Here is a 24,618-nt window from a genome sequence, read left to right as displayed (position 1 = left end):
GACATGGACTTCAAGCTTTTATCATCCATTTTATTCTGTAGTGCTCGGTTCTGGGTCAGATTCACCGTGACATTAAGTACTCCAACCAGGTTAGAACCTCTGGCAAGGTTGAATAACTAGGGATTTTCCTTTCTTACAGAATAGGGCCGGAAAACCCTATTTTGAGTTCATGGGATTAATTTTGGGGAGCCAATGTACACGTTTTAGGCAGCGGTCTGTGAAAAGCTTGGAACACCTTGTAACTTTCCGAGATGCCCCCACGAGCCTTCTGGTGGTCTCTTGTGGGATTATTTTCAGCCCTCCAAATGTCATTCCTGGCCCTGGTGGGTCTTTGAAATTCCCGTGGCTGCCTTCTTAGAGCAGTGTCTGTTTTCCCAGCAGAACTGAAGTAAATACATCGGTAATAAAAGTGTTCTTTGGGTTGCTGAAGAACGGATAGGGAGGACAGCTCAGCATATAGACACATCTCTCTTTTGCCGACCTGTGTGTGTATACTGTCACATGGGACAGCATGGTTTAGGGGGCTGGCAAATCCCAGTGTATAATTTAGCATAAATGCCCATTTTTAAATCTGGGCCTCGCTCCATTCCTCTCCCTCTCTCCTTGCAGAGATGCTGGCGGGGTGGAGATGACAGTGTTCCGGAAGGTCAGTTCTACACCTCCAGTCCGGTGCAGTTCCCAGCATTCTGTGTTTGGCTTCAACCAGGTCATGGTAAGAATGAGGAAGCCTAGTGGTGCTGTTTCACTGGGGTGGGAGATGGCAGGAAGGGAAGGAATCAGGGCTTTGGTTGCGCCTTTCCTGGGTGGAGACGACGCAGGAACAGTGCTTCCTTTAGAGCAGTTTAGTGACAGGGCGCTCTGTCAAGAGGAATTGTCTTCCTTGGGGGCTTTCTGGGGGAAATAGATGGGCAGCTGTAGGGCTGCACCTAGATGCTCCCTTCTCATTCTGTGATTCAATAACTTATTTACAATTTGGACAAAGCCGATGTGCTGGAGCTCTCTCCTGCCCAGATTGTGCATTGTAGAACCTAGAAAGGGCCGTGCTGGTCCATTTAGTCCCACATGCCGTTTCCCACAGTGACATAAGAATGTCAGAAGAGCCCTGCTGGATCAGACCAAGGGTCTGGCTAGTCCAGCATTCTGTTCACACAGTGGCCGACCAGCTGCCCACAGGGAAACCCACAAGCAGGACAGGAGTGCAACAGCACCCTCCTGCCCATGTTCCCAGCAACTGGTGTACGTAGGCAGACTGCCTCTGGTACTAGACTAGAGTCATCAGGACTAGTAGCCATTGATAGCCGGTGCCTCTGAGCATGTACAGAAGTCTGAATGCAGGGCAAAGAACATAAGAGCCCTGCTGGATCAGACCAAGGCTCCATCCAGTCCAGCATTCTGTTCACACAGCGGCCAACCAGCTGCCCACGGGTCACCCACCCACAGGACATGAGTGCAACAGCATCCTCCCACCCCTGTTCCACAGCAACTGGTGCACGTAGGCATCCTGCCTCTGGTACTGGCTGTAGCACAGAGCCATCAGGACTATATAAGGACACCCGGTGGATGTCTCTGGGGAGCCCAGAAGCAGGACACGAGTGCAGCAGCGCTCTCGTGGTCTTGTTCCCATGCAGCGGGCATTTGAGTTCAAATTGCGTGCAGGTGCTTGTCCCTAGGGGAGTGGGCTGCACATCAGTACAGGTGCGAGAGATCCTTGCATAAAGAGTGTATTTCTCCCCCCACCCCTGCCAGATCTTGCTCTTGATCAAGAGACGGTTAGGATCATCGTCACACGTCTTGCACTCAGTCAGAGCGTTCGCCTGTCTAGCTTGTCCGCGCTGCAGCGACGGCTCTCCAGGGTTTCAGGCAGGAATGTTCCCAGCTCTACCTGCAGATGCCGGGGATCGAAGCAGGTCCTCTCCAGCCGAGCTACGGCCCTTTCCCATGGCGTGGCGGTCCAGCTGGCTTCCAGGTTTCCATTCCTGCCCTCCCGCCCCGTTATCCGTTTGTGGAAGAGCAGTGCCACTTTTTAATCCCTTCCTTCTTCTTCTAGGATCTGCTGCCTCACCTGGAGAATGGGGGACCCGTAAGAGGTGAGCACTGCTGAGAGGCAGGGGGTGTGATCTGCCTCTGTTGATCCTGTGTATGCCAGTCCTCATTGGCTCCTTTTCAGTTAGATGTTTGGGGAAGCTGTCCTCCGAGCGCTGCTGCACAATCCCCTTTGCAGGGGATAGACTTGCATGTGACCCCCACCCCCCCGCCCAGTGCTACAATGATGCGTGATCTCTCCCAACCCCAACTGTTTCCGGGCTGCCTTCCTCTGTATGTGTTTCTAAACATGGGCAGAGAGTGGTTGTGATGAGGGTGGTCCTGATGATCTGCTCCTGACATGGGGCAGAGGCCCGACTTGGTTTTCCGCCACCCACCGACCCCTCACGCTCTCCTTGCAAGGAGACAGCGAGGGGTTGGTGGGCGGTGATGGGGATGGTGGCTTGTTCCGCAGATCCCCCCCCTTTGCTCAACTGGGGGCTGTAACTGGGCCATTTATGCTAAATCATTAGACTGTTTACGCCTGCAGCTGTGCATAAATGGCCCTATTTACAGGCACCCTTTGCTCAGAACGGTAGCCGCCGGAGCAGCAAGGCGCCTCGTGCTGAGCGCCCACGGATTGTCTGCCGGCTCGCCGCATGCAGCAAATGGGGTCGGTCAGCTGGACAGCGGGGGTTCGGTGAACGGCGGCGAATTTGCCCATCCCTCTTCTCCACTTCCGTTTGTGCCTTGGGGCGCAAGCCTCCTATAGCTGAGGGAGGGGGCGGTGAGCTTTGCATGGCCTGGGGCGGCCCCTCTCACACCTCCGGCTGCTTTATCCCACAGACATCAAAGAACTGGTGCGTGAGCAGGGCAGCAACAATGTCATCGTCACAGCAGCCGACCGGGAAATGCTTCAGCGCTGCTCCCCTGAGAACTGTGGTAGGTCTTTGGTCTTGGTTGGTGGTGGAGGAGGACCCCCCACCAGGAGGTGGGGGGACGGGGACGTAAAGATCAGAAGTGGCCCGGTCTCTCTGGCTCCGTACTGTCTCCACACTGAGCGGCAGCAGCTCTCCAGGGCTTCAGGTTGGGATCTTTCCCAGGCCGAATTGGAGATACAGAGAACTGAACCTAGGACCTTTGCAGGCCAAGCAGGTGATCTGCCACTGAGCTATCTATACTACTTCCCTCAAAGAGAAGTAAGATGCTAGCCCTCATGGTTTTGAATCAAGGGCGAATTTAAAAAAGGACATGGGAAGCTGCCTTCTGCAGAATCAGGTCATTAGTCCATGTAGCTCAGTGTTATTGTTGTTATTATTTATTTCATTTCTATCCTGCCCAATAGCCAAGGCTCTCTGGGCAGCTCACAACAATTCACAGTTAAAATAGAGCATAATGATTTAAAATACACAAAATTTAAAGCAATTTAAACAGCTAATTTCAGTAAAATATAAGACACATTCAGACCGTGGCATAAATGCCCCATCATATGCCATTAAATCCTTGGGAGTAGAGGACAGTCTTAACCTGGTGCCAAAAAGATGGCACTGTTGGCTTCAGTGGGGAGATCATTCCATGCTTCTGGAGGCCACTGCTGAAAAGGTTGTATCTACACCAATGGACTGGCAGCAGGTTGCAAGGTCTTGCCTGGACCTGCTATGCAAGTCTCCTTTCATGTATAAATATACAAAATGTATCCATAAATATAAAAAAAACCCGTTATCGTGTTCAATGGGAAATACAGTCTTTAAATTTTTCCAACCTGCTCACAAACCACGCAGAGTAGGTCCCCGGTTCTCGCATTGCCGAAACAATTAAGTACTGGGGTATGGGGGAAATACCTGATGCCAAACGATGTGTCTCCCCCACCTCCACATTTTGGCATCTTAATTGTATACGTTTACATACCAGGGTAAGACCTTCCTCTTTACGTGGGCATTTAATCCTTAATGTGTTGCTTTGATTATCAATTCGACGGTTGGCTCTTCGGTGTTTTTAATAATGTAAATGTTTTTAATGTTTAAAATTGTATTATTTTGATCCTCTTATTGTTGCGTTGTTTGTTGTTGTTTGGTTTTATTATTATAAGCCCCAAGGGCGTTTGCCAGTTAGGCAGTATGCAACTCTGATAAATAAATAACACTGATGTGTATGTTGTTGTTCAGTCGTTCAGTCATGTCTGACTCTTTGTGACCCCATGGGCCATAGCACGCCAGGCCTTCCTGTCCTCCGCTGTCTCCTGGAGTGTGCTCAAGTCCATATTCATTGCATCGGTGATGCTATCTAGCCATCTCATCCTCTGCCGTCCCCTTCTCCTTTTGCCTTCAGTCTTTCCCAGCATCAGGGTCTTTTCCAGAGAGTTTTCTCTTTGCATTAGGTGGCCAAAATATTTGAGCTTCAGCTTCAGTATCTGTCCTTCCAATGAGCAGTCAACATGCTAATTACACTCAGTTAAAGAGGAAGATCTTCAAAGCTTGCCTTAAACGATGGGGCAAGGCACAAGTCAATAGGACAGGCGCTCCAGAGTTTCGGGGTGACCATTAAGAACGCTTGCGTGGACCGACCTAAAACTCTCCTCTCCATCTTTTCCCCGCTCCACAGCTGGCGTGGATGTGATGGTGCCCTCTGACCTGGAAGGTGCGAGTGGCGCCCTGCTGCCTGTTCCCAGGGTGGAGCCCCCGTCCAGCGGCCGGAAGCAGCCTCCCCCTCTCCCTGTCCAGATGTCAATCCAGAGCACGGACTCCTCCGAACAGTCTCCCCCGGCCGGGGCAGGATCGCGGGCAGTCCCCTGCTGGCCTGCCAGCGAATCGGAGAGCGTGGGGGACACTCCGCTGAGCCCTCTCCTCAAGAGCAGCTTAAGCGAGGAGCTCAGCCAGAGCTTCCTCAGCCTGGCGTTGCCCGAAGCCGGTGGCCACTGCCGGCGGGAGAAGCGGCGCTCGGGAGCGGACTACCAGCCCCTGGAGCCCCGGCCGGAGTGTCCCCTCAAAGTCGGCTCCTCGGACAGCTGCTTCAGCGGCACCGACAAAGAGACCCCCAGCACCCTGAGCAGCTACCGTAGCGAGAAGACCAACTCCACCCACCTCGATAGCCCCCTGTTGGGGTCAGGCCCCGGCGGGGGCCCCCCGGAAGAGCCGGCAGGGCCTGGCCCGTCCCCGCCTCCCGAGGGCGGCAGCGACACCGATGCCCTTTCGGACAGCGAGCTGCTCCGCTCTCCTGAGCTGGGCCTCCTTGGGGAGCTGAGCTTCGACACGCAGAACACCCTGAACTCCCTGGACACGGTCAAGGGCGACGGTGAGCTCTGGGGAGGCCCCCCTGAGCCGGAGCAGGTGGTGCGACCCAAGGAGCTGGACCTCAAGGGCCACCGGCGCCTCTCGCGCAAGCACGGCAGTGCCTACCTGCCCATGCGCACCCTGCTGGACAGCAAGGCCTACGCGGAGGGCTTCTTCGCCGACGAGGACTCGAGTGACTGCAGCGACCTGAGCCGGGCCTCCAGCTTGCACTCGCAGCGCAACTACAGCACAGATAGCTCGTCCAGCACCTCCTGCTACTCCCCCGAGCACCACCCACCTGCCCAGCATGGCAAGCTGAGCCTCCCCACCGCAGAGGCCAAGCCACCCCTGGCCCCTGAAGGCGCCGCCCCCCCGCCCAAACACTCTCGCTACGCCCAGCGAGCCGGGAGTACAGCCAGTGCCAAGACCCACGCCCGGGTGCTCAGCATGGATGGGGGCCATGGGGCGGAGGGCAAGCCCCCAGCCTCCCTTGCTGTCTCCAAGTCGGATTTGGAGTCCCACTCTGGGAAGCTGGCGGAGCCGGAGTTGGGCAGCGCCGTGCGCGGCCAGTCAGCCAACCAGCCAGGCTGGAGGGGGGAGCTGCCAGCTGAAGGGGCCATCGGAGGCGGTAAGTCCCTGAGGTGCGGGCGTAGCTCCACCTGCTCTGATGTCCTCGGCGCAAATGGGGGATCATCCCTCTCCGAGGGCATGCTTTTTCTTTGGATGGTCGTAGGCTGCCTCGCAGGGAGCACGGGGCTGTGGCTCTGTGTGATAGAGACCCTGCTTCGCATTTGGAAGGTCCTCAGTTCGATCCCCAACATCTCCAGGTAGGGCTGGAAAATTCCCACCTGCAACCCTGGAGAGCCGCTGCTGCCAGTCAGTGTCAACAACGCTGGGCTAGGTGGACCAAGGGCCTGACTCAGCAGAAGGCAGCTTCCGATGTTCCTGTGACATAGATTGTGGGTCCCCAGCCTTTTCGGGAGCAGTAGCCACGTTTGGAATTTCGAAAGCATGTCACTGGCACGTTCACAAAATGGCTGCCATGGGGCAGGGGTTGCCTGTTCATAAAATGGCTGCCATGGTGGGCATGGCCGGTGACGGAACGCTCATTTTCCTAGAAGGTGCACTGATGAGACCAAAATGAAAGTAACTTCCCAAGAACCTAAGACAAGAGGTGGTCTGAGCTCCGAAGCACAAAACCACTCTTTTGAACCCAAATAAAGATGGCACTGCAGGGTAGCCCTGTGTTGTGCTGTAAGCCAGCCCCCCCCCCCCGTTACTATTTTTTAGTTTCCCCCCACCAAGAAATAAAATAAAAATCAGGAGGGGCACCACATTGAAGACCCCAGATATAGATTTTATAATAAATGTTAAAAAGACATAAAGGCGACGTGGAAAGGGGCTGAGATTCCCCAAAGATGCCTGGGGCGACCGTAGTTCACGCTGTCCCCTGTGGATATTCCTGGGAGAATGGAGCTGAGAGGCAGCTTGAGCGTGGAAGGCCACAGTCTTTGCACAGTGGATTCAGCTGCTTAGGGAGACTGCGGCATCTCTTTCCTTGGTCGTTTTTGGGAAACCTTTGGGTGGGCTCCTGTCATTCGAGACGGTGCCTGGAATGCATGAATGTTGGCCCCATACGTACGTATGTATTTATACAGTGGCATCAGCCTGCGTGGCGCTTTACAGGATCTAGGAGGACGGGTCCCTGCCCCGAAGAGCCTACAGTCGAAAATTCGCGACGGGGGATGCTACGGAAGAAGGGGAGGCACGGGGTGTCAACAAGAGGGCTGTGTGCAGTTCTTTCAGTTGCATGTCAGGCTTCGTTACAGTAGAACCAAGATGGGCAGATTGCACCCCGTGGGCCGCGTCTGGCCTCCCAGACTCTGATGCAGCCTCCGCTGCAGTTTGGCAGCGTGGCGGCGGCAGCAGGAAGGTGCCCCCCCTGCAGTAGGGCAGGGGAGCTGTGGGGCAAGCCAGTGGTTTCATGGCAGAGATGGGTTGTGAGGAGGGATTGGAAGCAACAGAGGTAGCACCGCGGCGATGTTCTGGAAGCGTATGGGGCAGCAAGGGAGGAAGGGCGGAGTAGGTCCAGGGAGCAGGGGGCCCTCAGGCGGCGTGGGTTGGTGGAGCTGCAGGAGGAGGCAGGGGTGGGATCAGGAAACAAGAGCAGAGCGATGGGCAGGCCGTGGAGGGTTTTGCAGTTAAGAACAAGGAGTTTGTGCCAGATCCAGGAGTGGACAGGAAATTGGTGTGAGGATTTCAGGAGAAGCTTCACATCAGCCTTCCCCCTCGTTGGCCACCCCGCCTGTTCTCTTTCAGCTCCCACCGCGGAGGAGGGCCCCAAGTTGGATCGGCCAAGCAGTGTGAAGCGCATGCAGGCCATGAGGCGGCGGCATAACGCAGGCAGCAACCCCACCCCTCCGTCCTCGGTGATGGGATCTCCACCCAGGTAAGCCCACCTCTCATTTTGCAAATACCGACTTATTTCATTTATTTATTACGTTTCTGTGCCGCCCAATAGCCGAAGCTCTCTGGGTGGTTCACAACAATTAAAACTACAAAATACATCATCAGCTGCCTATTCGCTACCAGGCCAGGTTTCAGGTTTGAGTACTAGTGTTGTTGTTCAGTCGTTAAGTCGTGTCTGACTCTTCGTGACCCCATGGACCTTAGCACGCCAGGCCTTCCTGTCCTGCGCTCTCTCCCAGAGCGTGCTCAAGTTCATATGCATTGCATCGGTGATGCTATCTAGCCATCTCATCCTCTGCTGTCCCCTTCTCCTTTTGCCTTCAGTCTGTCCCAGCATCAGGGTCTTTTCCAGGGAGTTTTCTGTTTGCATTAGGTGGCCAAAATATTTGAGCTTCAGCTTCAGTATCTGTCCTTCCAATGAGCACTCAGGGTTGATTTCCTTTAGGACTGACTGATTTGACATCCTTGCAGTCCAGGGGACTCGTAAGAGTCTTCTCCAGCACCACAGTTCAAAAGCATCAATTCTTCGGCGCTCAGCCTTCCTTATAGTCCAGCTCTCACAGCCATACATTACTACTGGGAAAACCATAGCTTTGATTATGCGGACCTTTGTCGGCAAGGTGATGTCTCTGCTTCTTACTATGCTATCTAGGTTTGCCATAGCTATCCTCCCAAGGAGCAAGTGTCTTTTAATTTCATGGCTACAGTCACCGTCTGCGGTGATCTTGGAGCCCAAGAAAATAAAATCTGTACAGCTTCCATTTCTTCCCCTTCTATATGTCAGGGAGTGATGGGGCCAGATGCCATGATCTTAGTTTTTTTAATGTTGAGTTTCAAACCAGCTTTTGCACTCTCCACTTTCACCCTCAACAAGAGGCTCTTTAGATCCTCTTCGCTTTCTGCCATTAGGGTGGTATCATCTGCGTATCTGAGGTTGTTGATAATTCCCCGGCAATCTTAATTCCTACCTGTGATTCATCCAACCCGGCGTTTCTCATGATGTACTCTGCATATAAGTTAAATAAGCAGGGTGACAATATGCAGCCTTGTCGTACTCCTTTCCCAATTTTGAACCAATCGGTTGTTCCATCTCTGGTTCTTACTGTTGCTTCTTGACCCTCGTACAGGTTTTTGGGACCAGGATACCTGAGAGAGCGCCTTCTCCCTTCCCAACCTACCTGGTCACTGAGGTCATTGGAGGGTTTGCTCCTCTTGGTCCCACATGGACCTATGGAGTCCACCTGGAGAAGAGCCTTCAGTGTGGTGGCCCCCTTTCTGTGGAACTCCATGCCTCTGGAGGTCAAGCAGGCTCCAACGTTGTGCTGTTGCCGGCACCTCCTGAAAACATTATTTCAGGAAGCCTTCCTTGAGTGACCAGCCACGGTTTTATCAGAACTCTCTTTCCTTTAAAAAATAGTAATTATTTTAACATGGTGTTTTATTCTTTTACCCTATTTCGTTTCTTTTATTGTTCATTGCTCCAGAATCTGTCTAGATATGCAACGGTATACAAATGCTGTCAAAATAAATGAATAAAATACAATATAAAATGTAAAAGCTTAAAACTACAGTATAAAAGTACAAACTGCAATAAAACCTAGCAGCAATGCAGAGATTTAAAATATAGTAACAGGTTTAAAACAGCAGAGCTAAAAGACAAAATTGCCTGGGAAAATAAAAAGGTATAGAGTCAGCCTTTGTCATGGTGCAGCTGAAAGGGATGTATGAGAATTTTGTTTTATGTTCGCAAATCATACGAACACGTCTCGTTTGCAACACTGAACATGAGGAGGAGTGCATGTTCTCTGAAAATATGTGTGTAAATTCCCGCACTTGCATCTACGTTCTAAAAATGGCTGCTTTCAAAAATGTGCACTTTAAAAATGTGCACATTAATGCTTTACTCTATGGAGCGGGGGGGACCATTTGTGTGTGCTCTTTTAGGAAATGCACTTTTCATGTTCAAACAAAGCAAAAACATAGGAAACGAGGTCAGCTGAGTTTCAGGGTCATGTTTGGAGAATCTCGGCCGTTGCGAGGATCGCTTGTTCGTCTGTCTCTACCGTCTGCTCACCCCTTGTCCTCTGTGCAGTTTACAGGATCTACAGCGAGGCCGGGCCTCGTCTCATTCCCGCGCTCTCACCCTCCCCTCGGCCCTGCAGTTTGCCAGCTCCCTCCTGCTGCCGCGTGGGGTCATCCACGAAGCCTGCAACTTCGACGACACCTCGGAAGGCGCCGTGCACTACTTCTATGATGAGAGCGGTGAGTGAGCAAGTGAGCAAGGGGAAGCCACACACAAAGGAAGGCCAGACTGCGCGGGGTGCTCCTGCAGGGGGCTGGTCAGGAGGACACCATTCATACATGCTATGTGGACAGGATGGTTAATATTATTAAGTGTTATATTTATGATTATTATGGCCTTTAAAGCCCTAAATCGGGGTGGGCAACTTCAGGGAAGAGCGGTAGCTCAGTGACAGAGCCCCTGCTTCACATGCCAAAGATCCCAGGTTTGGTGTAGTGAGAGTGCTGGATTGGGTGCTGGGAGATCTGGGTTCTAGTCCCCCCTCAGTCGTGGAAGCTCGCTGGGTGGTTTTGGGCCCGTCACAGACACTCAGCTCAGTCTACCTCACAGGGTTGTTGTGAGGATAAAATGGAGAGGAGGAGGATAATGTAAGCCACCTTGGGTTCCTGGCAAGAGGGAAAAAAGGTGGAATATTAATGCAATAAATAAAAATAAATCTCCAGGTAGGGAAAAACTCCTGTCTGAAACCCTGGAGAGCCGCTGCTACCAGTCAGTGTCGACAGTACTGGGCCAGGCGGACCCAGGGTCTGACTCCGTCTAAGGCAGCTTCCGACGTTCCTATGGGGGGTCCGGGAGTTGTCGGCCAAAACTTCTAGAGGGCCACAAGTCCCCTCCAGAACTTACTACTTTCAGTGTCTTACTGAAAATAGAGCAGTTATTAGCGTGTGAAGCGTTTGCCAGACTGAAATATCCCTGCTTGAGACAAGGGCTGGGCAACCTGTGGCCCTCCAGATGCTGTTGGACTACAACTCCCTTCGTCCCTGATCACTGGCCATTCTGGCTGAGGCTGATGGGATTTGGAGTCCGACAGCATCTGAGGGGCCGCAGCTTCCCCACCAGTGCAAGAAGAATGAGAGGGAAAATGGGTCTCTGGGGTCTCCACAGTAGCACTAGCTAGTTTCCTGCCCCAGATCTGCAGGCCTGTGTTGCCCCCCTGGCTGCCTTCCTCCCTCGGTCAGGGATGGGTCCTTGTACTCTCACAGGGCTCCCGGTCGACAGCCGTTTGGCCACTGTGAGAGCAGAACGCTGAACTAGATGGACTTTTGGTCTGCTCCAGCAGTCTTCTCTTGTTCACAGGTGTTTCGAGTTTTGAGTTGTTCTTCACAGAAGAACTTCTGTGGTGGCGTTGCATTGCATTGACTTTAACCAAGCTGTAATTCTAAGGTCAATGTTCGAAGTCCAAGAGGCCATTTCTTGCACTGCATCCTGTTTCATTTGTAGTCGCAAGCCTGGCTGGGCCAGCAAGGCCAACCCACATTTAAGATAAAGATGCATTCCTGGTGTTTCTTGTGAATGTACTGAGGATCTGTTTGTGCGGGCCCTTTCTCGGTCAGAAGAGATCCAACAGCATGGGAATCTCCTGTGCAACCGCCCCTGATATTCCTGTCCTCCTTCCTCTCCTCCTCCCGCAGGAGTCCGGCGCTCGTATACTTTTGGGCTAGCAGGGGGCGGCTACGAGAACCCTGTGGGACAGCAAGTCAGCGTGGACCACGCCACAGCCAACAGCGGCTGGTGAGACCCCCTTTGCCCGTACCTGCGATGGGACTCCCCCGGTGGTGTGTGTTTCCTGGAAAATGTTTCGGAGAGTTTCCCAGACAATTCTCCACCACCCTGAATGGATGGAGATCTGATTTAGCACGTTTGCTTGGCTTCTGTTTACCAAGCACGACTTTTTAAAAGTATGGATGAAATCAGTTGGGAGGGAAGAACTGCATGTGCTGCACCGAACTCCTTGTTGTTGTTTATTCGGTCAGTCGCTTCCGACTCTTCGTGACTTCATGGACCAGCCAACGCCAGAGCTTCCTGTCGGCCGTCGCCACCCCCAGCACCCCCAAGGTCGAGTCTGTCACCTCCAGAATGTCATCCATCCATCTTGCCCTCTTCCTTTTGCCTTCCACTTTCCCTAGCATCAGCATCAGCATCTTCTCCAGGGTATCCTGTCTTCTCATTATGTGGCCAAAGTACTTCAGTTTTGCCTTTAATATCCTTCCCTCAAGTGAGCAGTCTGGCTTTATTTCCTGGAGTATGGACTGGTTTGATCTTCTTGCAGTCCAAGGCACTCTCAGAATTTTCCTCCAGCACCACAGTTCAAAAGCATCTACCTTTGCTCAGCCTTCCTTATGGTCCAGCTCTCGCAGCCATAGGTTACTACGGGGAATACCATTGCTTGAACTATGTGGACCTTTGTTGTCAGTGTGATGTCTCTGCTCTTCACTATTTTATTAAGATTTGTCATTGCTCTCCTCCCAAGAAGTAAACGTCTTCTGATTTCCTGGCTGCAGTCAGTATCTGCAGTAATGTTTGCGCCTAGAAAGACAAAGTCTGTCACTGCCTCCACGTTTTCTCCCTCTATTTGCCAATTATCAATCAAGCTGGTTGCCATAATCTTGGTTTTTTTAAGGTTTAACTGCAACCCAGCTTTTGCACTTTCTTCTTTCACCTTCATCATGAGGTTCCTCAGCTCCTCCTTGCTTTCAGCCATCAAAGTGGTATCATCTGCATATGTGAGATTGTTAATGTTTCTTCCAGCAATTTTAACTCCAGCCTTGGCTTCATCAAGCCCAGCATGTTGCATGATGATTTGTTCTGCGTACAGTTTGAATAGGTAGGGTGAGAGTATACAACCCTGCTGTACTCCTTTCCCAATCTTAAACCAGTCCGTTGTTCCATGGTCTGTTCTTACCGTTGCTACTTGGTCGTTATACAGATTCGTCAGGAGGCAGACAAGATGACTTGGTATCCCCATACCACCAAGAACTTGCCACAATTTGTTATGATCCACACAGTCAAAGGCTTTAGAATAGTCAATAAAACAGAAATAGATGTTTTTCTGAAACTCCCTGGCTTTCTCCATTATCCAGCGGATATTGGCAATTTGGGCTCTAGTTCCTCTGCCTTTTCTAAACCCAGCTTGTACATCTGGCAATTCTCGTTCCATGAATTGCTGGAGTCTACCTTGCAAGATCTTGAGCATTACCTTACTGGCATGTGAAATAAGTGCCACCGTTCGATAGTTTGAACATTCTTTGGTGCTTCCCTTTTTTGGTATGGGGATATAAGTTGATTTTTTCCAATCTTTTGGCCATTCTTGTATTTTACAAATTTGCTGGCATATGGCATGCATCACCTTGACAGCATCATCTTGCAAGATTTTAAACAGTTCAGCTGGGATACTGTCATCTCCTGCTGCCTTGTTATTAACAATGCTTCTTAAGGCCCATTCAACCGCACTCTTCAGGATGTCTGGCTCTAGCTCACTGACCACACCGTCAAATCTGTCCCCGATATTATTATCCTTCCTATACAGATCTTCCGTATATTCTTGCCACCTTTTCTTGACCTCTTCTGCTTCTGTTAGGTCCTTGCCATCTTTGTTTTTGATCATACCCATTTTTGCCCAGAATTTACCTCTGATGTTTCTAATTTTCTGGAAGAGGTCTCTTGTCCTTCCTATTCTATTATCTTCTTTCGCTTCTGCACATTGCTTGTTTAAAAATAATTCCTTATCTCTTCTGGCTAACCTCTGGAATTTTGCATTTAATTGGGCATATCTCCCCCTATCACTGTTGCCTTTTGCTTTCCTTCTTTCTTGGGCTGCTTCCAGTGTCTCAGCAGACAGTCATCTTGCCTTCTTGGTTTTCTTTCTCTTTGGGATGTTTTTTGTTGCCGCCTCCTGAACAGTGTTGCGAACTTCTGTCCATAGTTCTTCCGGGACCCTATCTACTAAATCTAGTCCCTTAAATCTATTCTTCACCTCCACTGCACATTCATTAGGAATATTAGTGAGCTCATATCTAACTGATCTGTGGGTCTTCCCTATTCTCTTGAGTCTGATTCTAAATTGTGCAATAAGAAGTTCATGATCTGAACTACAGTCAGCTCCAGGTCTTGTTTTTACCGACTGCATAGTCGTCCGCCACCTTTGGCTACAAAGGATGTAGACAATCTGATTTCGGTGTCGACCGTCTGGTGAAGTCCATGTATAAAGTCATCTCTTAGGTTGTTGGAAGAGAGTGTTTGTTATTCACAGTGAGTTGTCTTGGCAAAATTCTATCAGCCTATGTCTGCTTCATTTTGTTCTCCCAGACCATGCTTGCCTGTAATTCCAGGTGTCGTTTGACTACCCACCTTAGCATTCCGGTCTCCTGTAATGAAAATAACATCTTTTTTTGGCGTACTATCCAGTAGGTGCTGCAGATCCTCATAGAACTGATCTACTTCTGCTTCTTCAGCATCTGTGGTTGGGGCGTATATTTGGATCACTGTGATGTTAAATGGCTTACCCTGAATTCGAATTGAGATCATTCTGTCATTTTTTGGATTGTATCCAAGCACTGCTTTAGCCACTTTATTATGAATTATGAAGGCTACTCCATTTCTTCTGTGGCCCTCTTATCCACAGTAGTAGATCTGGTGGTCATTTGATGTGAAATGGCCCATTCCAGTCCATTTCAGTTCACTGACACCCAAAATGTCTATATTTAATCTTGACATCTCCCCAATAACCACATCCAATTTGCTCTGGCTCATAGATCTTACATTCCAGGTTCCTATGGTGTGTTGATCTTTAGAACATCGGAGTCATCGTTCACCACCAGCACCATCGGCTGCTAGCCGTCCTTTCGGCTTTGAGCTAGCTGCGTCATCACATCTGGGGCTAGTTGAACTTATCCTCTGTTCCTCCCCAGTAGCATTTTGACCATCTTCCGACCTGGGAGTCCCGTCTTCCGATGGTATACCGACATATCTCTGGGTGTACTGATCCATTTAGTTTTCATGGCAAGAATACTGGGGTGGGTTTCCGTTTCCTTCCCCAGGGATCGTATTTAGTCTGATCTCTGTGCCATGACCTTCCCGTCTTGGGTGTCCCTTCGCGGTTTAGCTCATGATGTCACTGAGGTGCTCAAGCTCCAGCATTACGACAAGGTAACGATCTCCTTTGCTGGAGACCGAACTCCTTGGCAGGGTGTAAATGTAGTAAATAAATAAAATAAAGAAGAGGTTAAAGTGACTCCAGGAGTGGGTATCCCGGGATAAATAAAATAAAGAAGAGATTAAAGTGACTCCAGGAGTGGGTATCCCGGGATAAATGGATAAATAAAATAAAGAAGAGGTTAAAGTGACTCCAGGAGTGGGTATCCCAGGATAAATAAAATAAAGAAGAGGTTAAAGTGACTCCAGGAGTGGGTATCCTGGGATAAATAAAATAAAGAAGAGGTTAAAGTGACTCCAGGAGTGGGTATCCCGGGATAAATAAAATAAAGAAGAGGTTAAAGTGACTCCAGGAGTGGGTATCCCAGGATAATTGGTGGTGTAAGTAGAGATGTGAAGGCTCGGAAAAATGTGAGAAAAACCCGTTTTCTGCCCCGTTTTCTTCCGAGGAACGTTTTTGTTTTTTTCTGAACGACTGGAAAAATTGAACAGCTTTGGATTACGAAATATTTTCTTTTAGAATTTAAGACAGAGTATTTATATATTGTTACCCAGCCTTTATTCTCCACAACTGAGCCTTCAGAGAGGCATTTCAACCATTTAGAATGGGGGGGGGGTGGACTACACAAGTGCCAGGGAACCACCAAACCCTTGGTTGTTGGGAGAAAAGGGGTTGAGCCAGGGGAAGGGGCGTGGCCATCTGGGAATCCCGGAGGGCCACATTTGGCCCCCAAGTCTGGGGTGCCCCATCCCTGGTGTACAGAAAGCCTAGATTTCCAGGAAATGCTGATTGTGGAGGGACCGCTTTGTCAGCCTGCCCTGGGGTGTGGTTCCGTGAGGCCTGCTCAGGTGCTTGCTGCCCCATCCTCACCCTCTGTTTGCCTTGGCAGGGACAGACATTCGCATTCCTCCAGCTTCAATTCCGCGGAGGTGCCCGAAGGGACTCCTGCCCTCACGCTGCTGCAGCCACGACCCGTGGTTCTCCAGGGCATGCAAGTCCGCAGAGTGCCACTGGAGATCCCTGAGGTGAGGCCCTGAGACCAGGGTGGCAACGTCGCCACAGCCTCGGTCTCCTCCAAAAGGTGTCTGGAGATCCAAGGTTGCGTTGTGTTGATCTGTTTCGGAATGCTGCTTGCACGCCTAGTGTGGAAAGACAGGGCATAAATCTGATAACAATAAGTAAGGCTTTCAGTGCTAATTGGAAACCAACCTGAGTTTTACTATCGGAGCAAACTGTTCGAACTGTGAAACTGGCGGTTTGTCTTTTTAATTTTTTTTATTTACTACATTTCTGTACCACCCGATAGCCAAAGCTCTCTGGGCAGCTCACAGGAATTAAAACTCCAGACTACAAGATGGTAAAACATAATATAAAAACATTAAATGTTTGAAGCAGAATAAAACCAGAGTCAAAGCCAACAGCGGCGTAAAGATCTAAAAGCAGAATATCACATTTAAAAACAAAACTGAAGGGCCCTAATTGCCAGCTTTAGTTAAAACATTACCTGCCTTTTGGGAGTATCATGCCATCACATTTCTTTTATAGGATGCTGTGGGAGCTGTGACCCTGTGTGTATTGCGGGTGTGGCAAAGCCCTCTGAGTTTCTGGTATTTGCTTCCCCCTCCTCAACTTTAGATAAATCAGCTTTATCAAGCATGGCAAAACCTTGATTCTCCAAGTGACGTGAGGCACCCAAGTGTATTTTTGTCGTTATTTCTTTCTCACTCTAAAAACAAACAAACTGAAATGGGCTTAGCAGAATTTGATTTTTGTTTTGGTTTGGAAAAAACTGGATGGAGCCAGGAGAGAGACATTAGCAAATAAGGAAAAGTCAGGGTGTGCGTGCATTTTTTTTTTTTTCTTTAGGCATACAGCTTTTAGATTTCAGCTGCAAGGACTTTGCACATTAATCTTGGCTTCTTCTTTTTGTTTCACGTTACATTCGAGTGTTCTGTGGTTGGAATGTCGGAGAAATCCGCAATGGAATCAAATGAGTTCAGATTTCTATGCATCCAACCCACGGATTCTGCCACAGGCCTGCTTTTCCCTACTCACATGGATGCCATGGACTTGCGGACTGTTTTTGTTTTTTTTTCCTTTCCAGAGTTTTACGCAAATTCAGTCGTAGAAAAATAAGCAAAATAAAAAAGCACCAGCTGAAAAAGTGCATTGCAGGGGGCGGGGGGGATTGGCACATTTTCACAAGGGCAAATTTTTGCAAGTGTAAATTTTTGCAAGTGCGAATTTAGGGAATTGGAAAACATCTGGTTCCATCAGTGAGCAGACAACTGAACAAAAGGCACCTGGCAATCTGTGAAATGCTGGCAGAATGGATTTTACAAAATCCATACATCCCTATTCTGTGGTGCGCCTGCCCACCCCTGGATTTGGGGGTGATACAGGGGGTACCGAGGGCTTGAATGTACCTGATTCATTTCCTCTTTCCCCAGTTCGACCTTCTGGACCAAGAATCGCTGCATGAGTCCCAGGAGAACACGCTCATGATTGAGGATAAGTGCCACCCACGGCAGTACTACAAGTTCTGGGTGCTGCCAGGGCGCTGGATGCGTGTGCGCTACGACCGGCTGGCGCTGCTGGCTTTGCTGGACCGGTGAGTGCTCGGATTGTTTAGCTTGGCGAAAAGGCGAGTAAGGGGAGAGATGATAGAGGAGTTCAAAATGATGCCTGGTGTGGTGAAAGCGGAGAGGGGGACATTTTTTTCCCCTCTCGCATAATACCAGAACCCAAAGGGGTCCTCCCATGAAGCTGATTGGTGGGAGATTCAGGACAGATCAAAGGAAGGACGTCTTCACACAGCGCAGAGTCAAATGATGGAATTCACTTCCATGAGACGTAGTGATGGCCACCCATTTGGATGGCTTGAAAAGGGAATGGGATAATTTATGGAGGGTCAAGCTAACAATGGCTACTAGTCCTGATGGCTCTGTGCTTCCTCCAGTATCAGAGTTAGTGAGCCAATGTGCACCAGTTGCTGGAGAACATGGGACGGAGGGTGCTGTTGCACTCATGCTCTGCTTGTGGGTTTCCTGTGGGCAGCTGGTTGGCCACTGTGTGAACAGAATGCTGGACTGGTCGGACGCTTGGTCTGACCCAGCAAGGCTCTTAAGTTCTTTGCCCTGCATTCAGCCTTCTGAACATGCTCAGGGGCACCGGCTTCTATTGCTCTACCCTACCATTAAGTATAGATTTAAATCCTGTCCCCAGGGAGCAAGGAAAAAGGTGGTGGGCTGCAGGCATAATACTGGGATGGAGGGTTGCTATCTAGACCAAGCAGCTACCTGTGGTTCGTTCTTCTGCACCCCCAGGAACCGGCAAGTGGCAGAGAATGTCTTTGTGGTGTTGCTGGTGAGCCTGGTGGCTTTCCTCGGCTACCTCCTCCTCCTCCAGGGCTTCTTCCGGGACATTTGGGTGTTCCAGTTCTGTGTGGTCATTGCCAGCTGCCAGTACTCCCTGCTGAAGGTGAGGCCTGAGTCCTCCTTGCTCTTCTGCCCTGACCCTCTGGGGCTTTGCTTCCCGTGGGGCTTTGCTTCTCCTGCTGTCCAGGAGCATCCGACTTCTATCCTCTTATTTATTTATTTGTGATATTTATAGATCCATTCGATTCTCTTACATAAATATCACAAATATCTGTTCCCATGCATTTTTGGAGTGCTTCTGCTGAGATATGGGGCCCAGTCCTTACAGTAGGAGACACTTCACACAAATGCCTTCCTCCGTGGCTTGTGTCCGCATTGCAAGCACCCACCTCCGGTATCTTATTAGATCAGGCCCTCGTGGCCGGGGAGTCGTACCAGTGTTAGGATGCCCTAAGGATTGGCTGAACTGAATCCTTTGGGCTGGCTCTCTGGACATAATGCTGCACCATAGTTCAAACCAGCGTTACCCAGCCAGGTCCCTCTAGGTGTTGGACTACAGTTCCCATTATCCCTGACCATTGACCATGCTGGCTGGGACTGAACAGGAGCTGTAGTTCACAACATCTGGTGGAACCCAGGTTGGGAAAGGCTGGCTGAAATCAACATGACTGAGCTGAGTCAAAGTTCAGGCTTGCATACTCCTCTTTCCTCTTTCAAGGACTAGAAGAGGAGATTGAATGCTTCCACAGAAGATTTTTAAACTAACTGGGATTTCCCGTTATGCCCAAAATCAGTGGTGGGGTGCTGACCCTGAACTAACCATACTCTAACCAAACAAGCCAGGATCAAACCATGGTTTATGAGTCCCAGTATTGGGGAAAAGGTGGGATATAAATATATTGATGGTGATGATCCTGGCTTGTTCACTAAACATAATTTAATCTAGGGGTGAGCTACTTCCGGGGGTCTGAGAGCCAGTCTTCCCCCCAGAATCCACGGGGGGCCACCTCCCCCTCACCCGATTTTGCTTTAAAACAAGGGATGTGCTCTCTGCATGCTTTGTTTTACAGGAAAACCCGGGGGGGGGGGTGTTCCACCACTGCAAATTCAGCAGCAAGGGGCACAAAAAGGCTGGGTGAGGGAAGTATGCAGGCTGCATGTTGCCCAACCCTAGCTTAAAGTAACCACAGTTCCAGGAGTTTGTATGTAACAGGAAACCCTGGTCATTTTAAAATCAGAAGAAGGTGCTTCTAGTCTCTTCCTTCTCCTGGCCCATGCCAGTAGAGGAGGGGGCATTGTGTGGGGCAGAAGTTTGACATTGCAACTGAACAAACTTCAGTTTGTGAATGTAGCCTTCAGAAGCACCCTAAAACATTCTGATAGGGTTTGGGTTCAGATTCAGGCAAACTGAAGCTGCAATCCTACACATCCTTCCCTAGATGTAATCCCCGCTGAATACAGTGGGACTTGATTCTGAGAAAACATACTTGGGGTTGCATTGTGAATGATTCTACATGTAAATAATTTGAGAAGTATTTAGATTATAGAACGCAAACTTGCTTGCTGCTGTTTATGACTGCTGTTTGCTAAGGTTATCTTTCTGCTTGCCCAAGAGACAGATAACCTGTTTCCAAAATGATTCCAAACTTATCCACTCGATCACATCTTTTGCTAATGATGAAGAACTTTTGTGATTTGGCTTTATTTAGTTTTGCACATTTTTTATTAAAAAGGAAAAACCCCGGCAGCTTACTCCACTGAGGTAGAGGAACTTATGTTGCAGAGTCTGTGTTTCAACAAGAAGGTGATGGTGGGGGTTCATAAAATCACACCTTGGGCTCCTTGGAGTGTAAAAAAAAAAAAAAAATCCTAACGTTTCCCACCCCATGCAAGAAAACCAACCTGGCACTTACAGCAGCAGTCCAGCACATCTGGACTACACCTCCCATCATCCCCAATCAGCAGGGAGGCGCTTTAACTGATTTCCCTCCTCTCCGCTCCAGTCGGGCATATCCTAGAGGTATTTGCCACTAAAGTGGAGAAGGACTGTAGCTCAGTGGTAGATAGGGATGCTGGAGAAATTCAAGACAGACTAAAATGAGCTCGGATTTCCAAGAATCCGAGCTGCTGAATTTATTTTTTATTTATTTCATTTCTATACCGCCCAATAGCCGAAGCGCTCTGATTCTCTCAGAATCCACTTAAGGAGCGCCTCCAGCAACACCAGACAGGCCGCTTAACAAGATCAGCCTCGGATGGCCTTCTCTCTGTCCCATCAGCCAGGACAGCTAGACTGGTGGGGACGAGGGAGAGGGCCTTCTCTGTGGTGGCCCCCACTCTGTGGAACTCCCTCCCTAGGGAACTCCGTCATGCCCCCTCTTTAATGAGCTTCCATCGTGCATTAAAAACGTGGTTGTTCAGGCAGGCATTTGGGGTGGGTTAGGGTATTTTTTTTAAAAAAAAAAAATTTATGGTAAAATTTTATTGTTTTAAATTGTTTATGGTGGGTTGTACATCGCCCAGAGTGGCTGGGTGACCAGTCAGATGGGCGATTAATAAATTTAATAAAAAAAAAAAAAATCCACTGCAGAGTGACCCCCTCAGGCCACGCGGAGCCCGTGTACTCTCGGATGTTTTTTTTTACTTTCCCGAAATTTATGCAAATAAATTCGTAGGAAAATAGCTAGGTTTCTGCTGAAGAAACATTTAATGGAATGGAGGACAATACACTGAATGTTATGTACTACGGTAAATTACCCAGTGTGGCGTAGTGGTGAGAGTGCTGGGCTGGGAACCTGGAGATCCGGGTTCTAGCCCCCACTTGGCCATGGAAGCTCACTGGGTGTCTTTAGGCCAGTCACAGACTCTCAGCCCAGCCTACCTCGCAGGGCTGTTGTAGTGAGGATAAAATGGAGAGGAGGAGGATTATGTATGCCACCTTGGGTTCCTTATGGAGGAGAAAAGGCGGGATATAAATGCAATAAAGAAAGAAGAAGAAATAAATTATATAAACACTTGCGTAATTATTTGCGTATTTTTCCGCATGATGAAAAAAAAAAGCATCCGTCTGTGGGTGGACAACGGAATAAAAGGCACCTGGCAATCTGTGAAACACGGACAGAGCGGATTTGACACAGTCCGTCCACCCGTAGTGGTAGAGCCCCCACTTTGCATGTAGAAGGTCCCAGACTCGCCCCCCGGCATCTCCAGTTAGGGCTGGGGAGGACCGGTGCCTGAAGACCTGGAGAGCCCCTGCCGCTAAGTGTAGACCAGGCGTCCCCCTCTGGAAGGCACCAGGCTCAGGAAGGCTGACGGGAACCATCCTGAGTTAGGTGGGCCAGTGGCCTGACTCTGAACGAGGCAGCTTCCTCTGTTTCTAGCTGGGCAGGCAGAAGGGTTGCAGAAGGGAAGCGGCAGGCGGGGGAAGGGGTCAAGCATCTCCCGCCTTTCCACTCACGATTCCTCCCCCATGGATGTCCTCCCTCCCCCACCGCTGCTTTGCATGTCGGCAGCAAGCAGCCGATTCGAGACCCACGTCTAATGCTGAATTGGTAGCTCTGCCGGTGTGGGAGTCGCTCTTCCAAAACCGCTCGTCCTCGGGAAGGGCCAGGGACAGGTTTTCCCTGCCAAGGGGGCAGGAGACCTGACGGGCCGGCCCCCTTTCCCCGCCCTCTCTTTTTCAGAGCGTCCAGCCTGATGCCGCTTCACCCATGCACGTGAGTAACCCAGCCGCGAGGCGTTCGAGCAGGCTTGGCGGGGGCCGTGCTGGGTGATACGGGTAGGGGAAACGGCTTCTTTTTGCTGCATACGCTTCCTTCCTTTCCACGAACCATTTGGGCCCTGGATCCCCTTTCGTGGAGCCTCCTGTATAAGTGTCCCTTCCACACCTGAGAGGGGAGGATGGGGGCAGGGAGCGATGCCTGCCGTGGTGCGTCCTGAAGAGTGGGCGATAGTAGCAGTTGTCCTGAAATGCCTTCAGCGGCGTGTGCCAGAAAGATGGCCTCGGGAGGCAGACAGGAAAAAGCCCCTGCCCAGAGACCTCGGGGTCTGGATCATCCTGTGCTAGGGCACGGGTGCAGAGTCTTGGGTCCGGGGGTCCTGATCCGGCCACCCAGGGTGCCCCATGTCCACGCCCCCTTCCCGTAGTGCCACCCCCTTTCTCCCAACCACCCATTGTTTGGTGGTTTTCCTGGCTTTTGGAGTTTCCCCCCATTCTGAAAGGTTCCAGTGCCTCTCCTCCTAAGCCTTAGTTACTGGGCAGCAAGAGCATGAAGCTACAACGGGCCGGCATTTTTGGCCCTGCCCCTACTTGCCTTCGGCCCCGCCTGGAACATGGCCCCCGAGAGCTTCTCTGCAAAGGCATTCGGCCCTCTGACGGAAAGAGGTTCTGCACTCCTGCGCTAGGGGCTGTGCATCACAGAAAGCAGACGTGTCCCCCTGCTCTCAAGAGGGCTTTTCAGCCTTTCCCTTCCATTGGGCAGGGGCACAACTGGATCATCGCCTACAGTCGGCCTGTTTACTTCTGTGTGGCGTGTCTGTTGATTTGGCTACTGGACCTCTGCGCTCGTGCTGCACCCTTCCCACCCGCTGCCTTCTACGATCTCACACTCTTCTCTTCTGACTTCTTCTACTGTGCCCGTGATGTGGCAATTGGTGAGTGGCTTGCGGGGGGATGGGGGGGTGGCATTTGGGCTGCTGGGAGGCTGACGGAATTGCTGGGGTTCGTCTCTGGCTTACTTAGAGATGTGAAGGCCTGGAAAAAAAACAGAAAAATTCAAAGAAAACCCATTTTTTTCCGAGGACATCTTTTTTTCCCCCCAGAAAAATTGAACAGCTTTGCATTATGGAATATTTTCTTTTGAAGAATTGGAAGAACAAAGTATTTATATATTGTGACCCAGCATTTAGTTCCCCCAAAATGATTTCTAAAAGCTATGTAATAAGAACACTTTTGTAGGAAGACTAGAGATGTAAAATGTCTGGAATTAATGACGCCATGGGGAAAAATATTTTTTAAACCTCTCTGTAAGATGCCAAGCAGAGTTAGTTCTTTCATTCCTTATTAAAAGTATTGATGTAAAGTATATTATGCTGATAGACATTTATGCTCAGTTTCCCAACATGTGAGTAGAGTCACCACTGTGCATTGTTGACAGCTTGGGTTTTGTTCCATAGAGTCCTGTGTTTCTGATGCTGTAGCAGTCATTCAGTGTAGTTCTAATCTATTCAGACAATAGTTACCAATTTACTAACCCAGTTTAGTTTTAAAAGTTTTAAAACATAATGATTTTTGAGCAAACTAAGTCATACCTAAAATAACTTTAGGAACAGAAAGGCTGCTTTATGTTCCTAAAGCAGCCCTCCCCAACCTGGTGCCCTCCGGATGTTTTGGACTCCAGTGCCCAGCATTTCTGACCACTGCCTGAGGCTGATGGGAGCTGAAGTCCAAAATATCTGGAGGGCACCAGGTTGGGGAAGGCTGTCTTAAGGCACCAAAGCAACTTTAGATCTGTAAAGGATGCTAAAAAACAAGTCTCGCTTCTTTTTCCATTTTCCCCCGAATTTCCAATTTTTCCAGAAATCCCCAGAAAAAAAAGTGTTGTTTTTTTTCATGGCCTCAAAATTTCTGGCAATTTTAGATCTCTAGGCTTAATTCCTTTTTCTGTTCTGTTTTTTTTCTCTCCCTTTCTGCCCAGTTTTCACCCTCTGCTTCCCAGCTATCTTCCTCTTCGGACTCCTTCCCCAAGTCAACACTTGCTTCATGTACCTTCTAGAGCAGGTGGACATGAATGTCTTCGGAGGAACAGGTGCAGAGACAATGGGCAAAGGGAAGGGGGTTGAGGACTCAGGACACCGGGGTTCCGCTTGACAGCAGGGCCCGTGGCCCAGTGATAGAGCACTTGCTTTGCATACAGAATGTCCCAGGTTCAAGACCTAAGTGCTCCAGGTAGAAACCCTGGAGAGCTGCTGCCAGTCAGCGCTGACAGTACTGGGCTAGATGGGATAATGGTCTGACTCAGTTTAAGGAAGCTTCCTATGTTCCTATGGTTCACACATGCATTTGAGGGATGGGGGGACGTAGCTCAGTGGTAGAGCAACAGCTTTGCGTGGAGAAGGTCCCCGGTTCGATCCCCGCCATCTCCAGGTAGGGCTAGAAAATTCCTGTCCGAAACTCTGGAGAGCCGCTGCTGCCAGTCAGTGTTGACAGTACTGGGCTAAGTGGACCAAGGGTCTGACTCAGTAGAA

At 50.0% G+C, this 24,618-nt stretch overlaps 1 protein-coding gene across 3 annotated transcripts in view; it reads left to right on the top strand.

The window, feature by feature from the left end:
- PCNX3 (pecanex 3) overlaps window positions 1-24,618 on the top strand; it is a 61,690-nt gene that overhangs the window by 5,165 nt on the left and 31,907 nt on the right. For all 3 annotated transcript variants that reach the window (XM_084823454.1, XM_084823452.1, XM_084823453.1), the window contains exons 4-16: window positions 610-712; window positions 2,048-2,087; window positions 2,869-2,964; window positions 4,624-5,919; window positions 7,611-7,740; window positions 9,853-10,022; window positions 11,475-11,574; window positions 15,885-16,020; window positions 17,446-17,606; window positions 18,322-18,475; window positions 22,056-22,088; window positions 22,854-23,025; window positions 24,069-24,179. In XM_084823454.1, the coding sequence (XP_084679580.1) occupies window positions 610-712; window positions 2,048-2,087; window positions 2,869-2,964; window positions 4,624-5,919; window positions 7,611-7,740; window positions 9,853-10,022; window positions 11,475-11,574; window positions 15,885-16,020; window positions 17,446-17,606; window positions 18,322-18,475; window positions 22,056-22,088; window positions 22,854-23,025; window positions 24,069-24,179 (2,702 nt within the window). The remainder of the gene's footprint in view (window positions 1-609; window positions 713-2,047; window positions 2,088-2,868; window positions 2,965-4,623; window positions 5,920-7,610; window positions 7,741-9,852; window positions 10,023-11,474; window positions 11,575-15,884; window positions 16,021-17,445; window positions 17,607-18,321; window positions 18,476-22,055; window positions 22,089-22,853; window positions 23,026-24,068; window positions 24,180-24,618) is intronic.

This window comes from Heloderma suspectum, chromosome 17 (genome assembly GCF_057233095.1).
Source record: "Heloderma suspectum isolate Gila_16-S chromosome 17, 16-S_ref, whole genome shotgun sequence".
Taxonomy (NCBI): domain Eukaryota; kingdom Metazoa; phylum Chordata; class Lepidosauria; order Squamata; family Helodermatidae; genus Heloderma; species Heloderma suspectum.
This window is presented reverse-complemented; position numbering and strand designations above follow the sequence as displayed.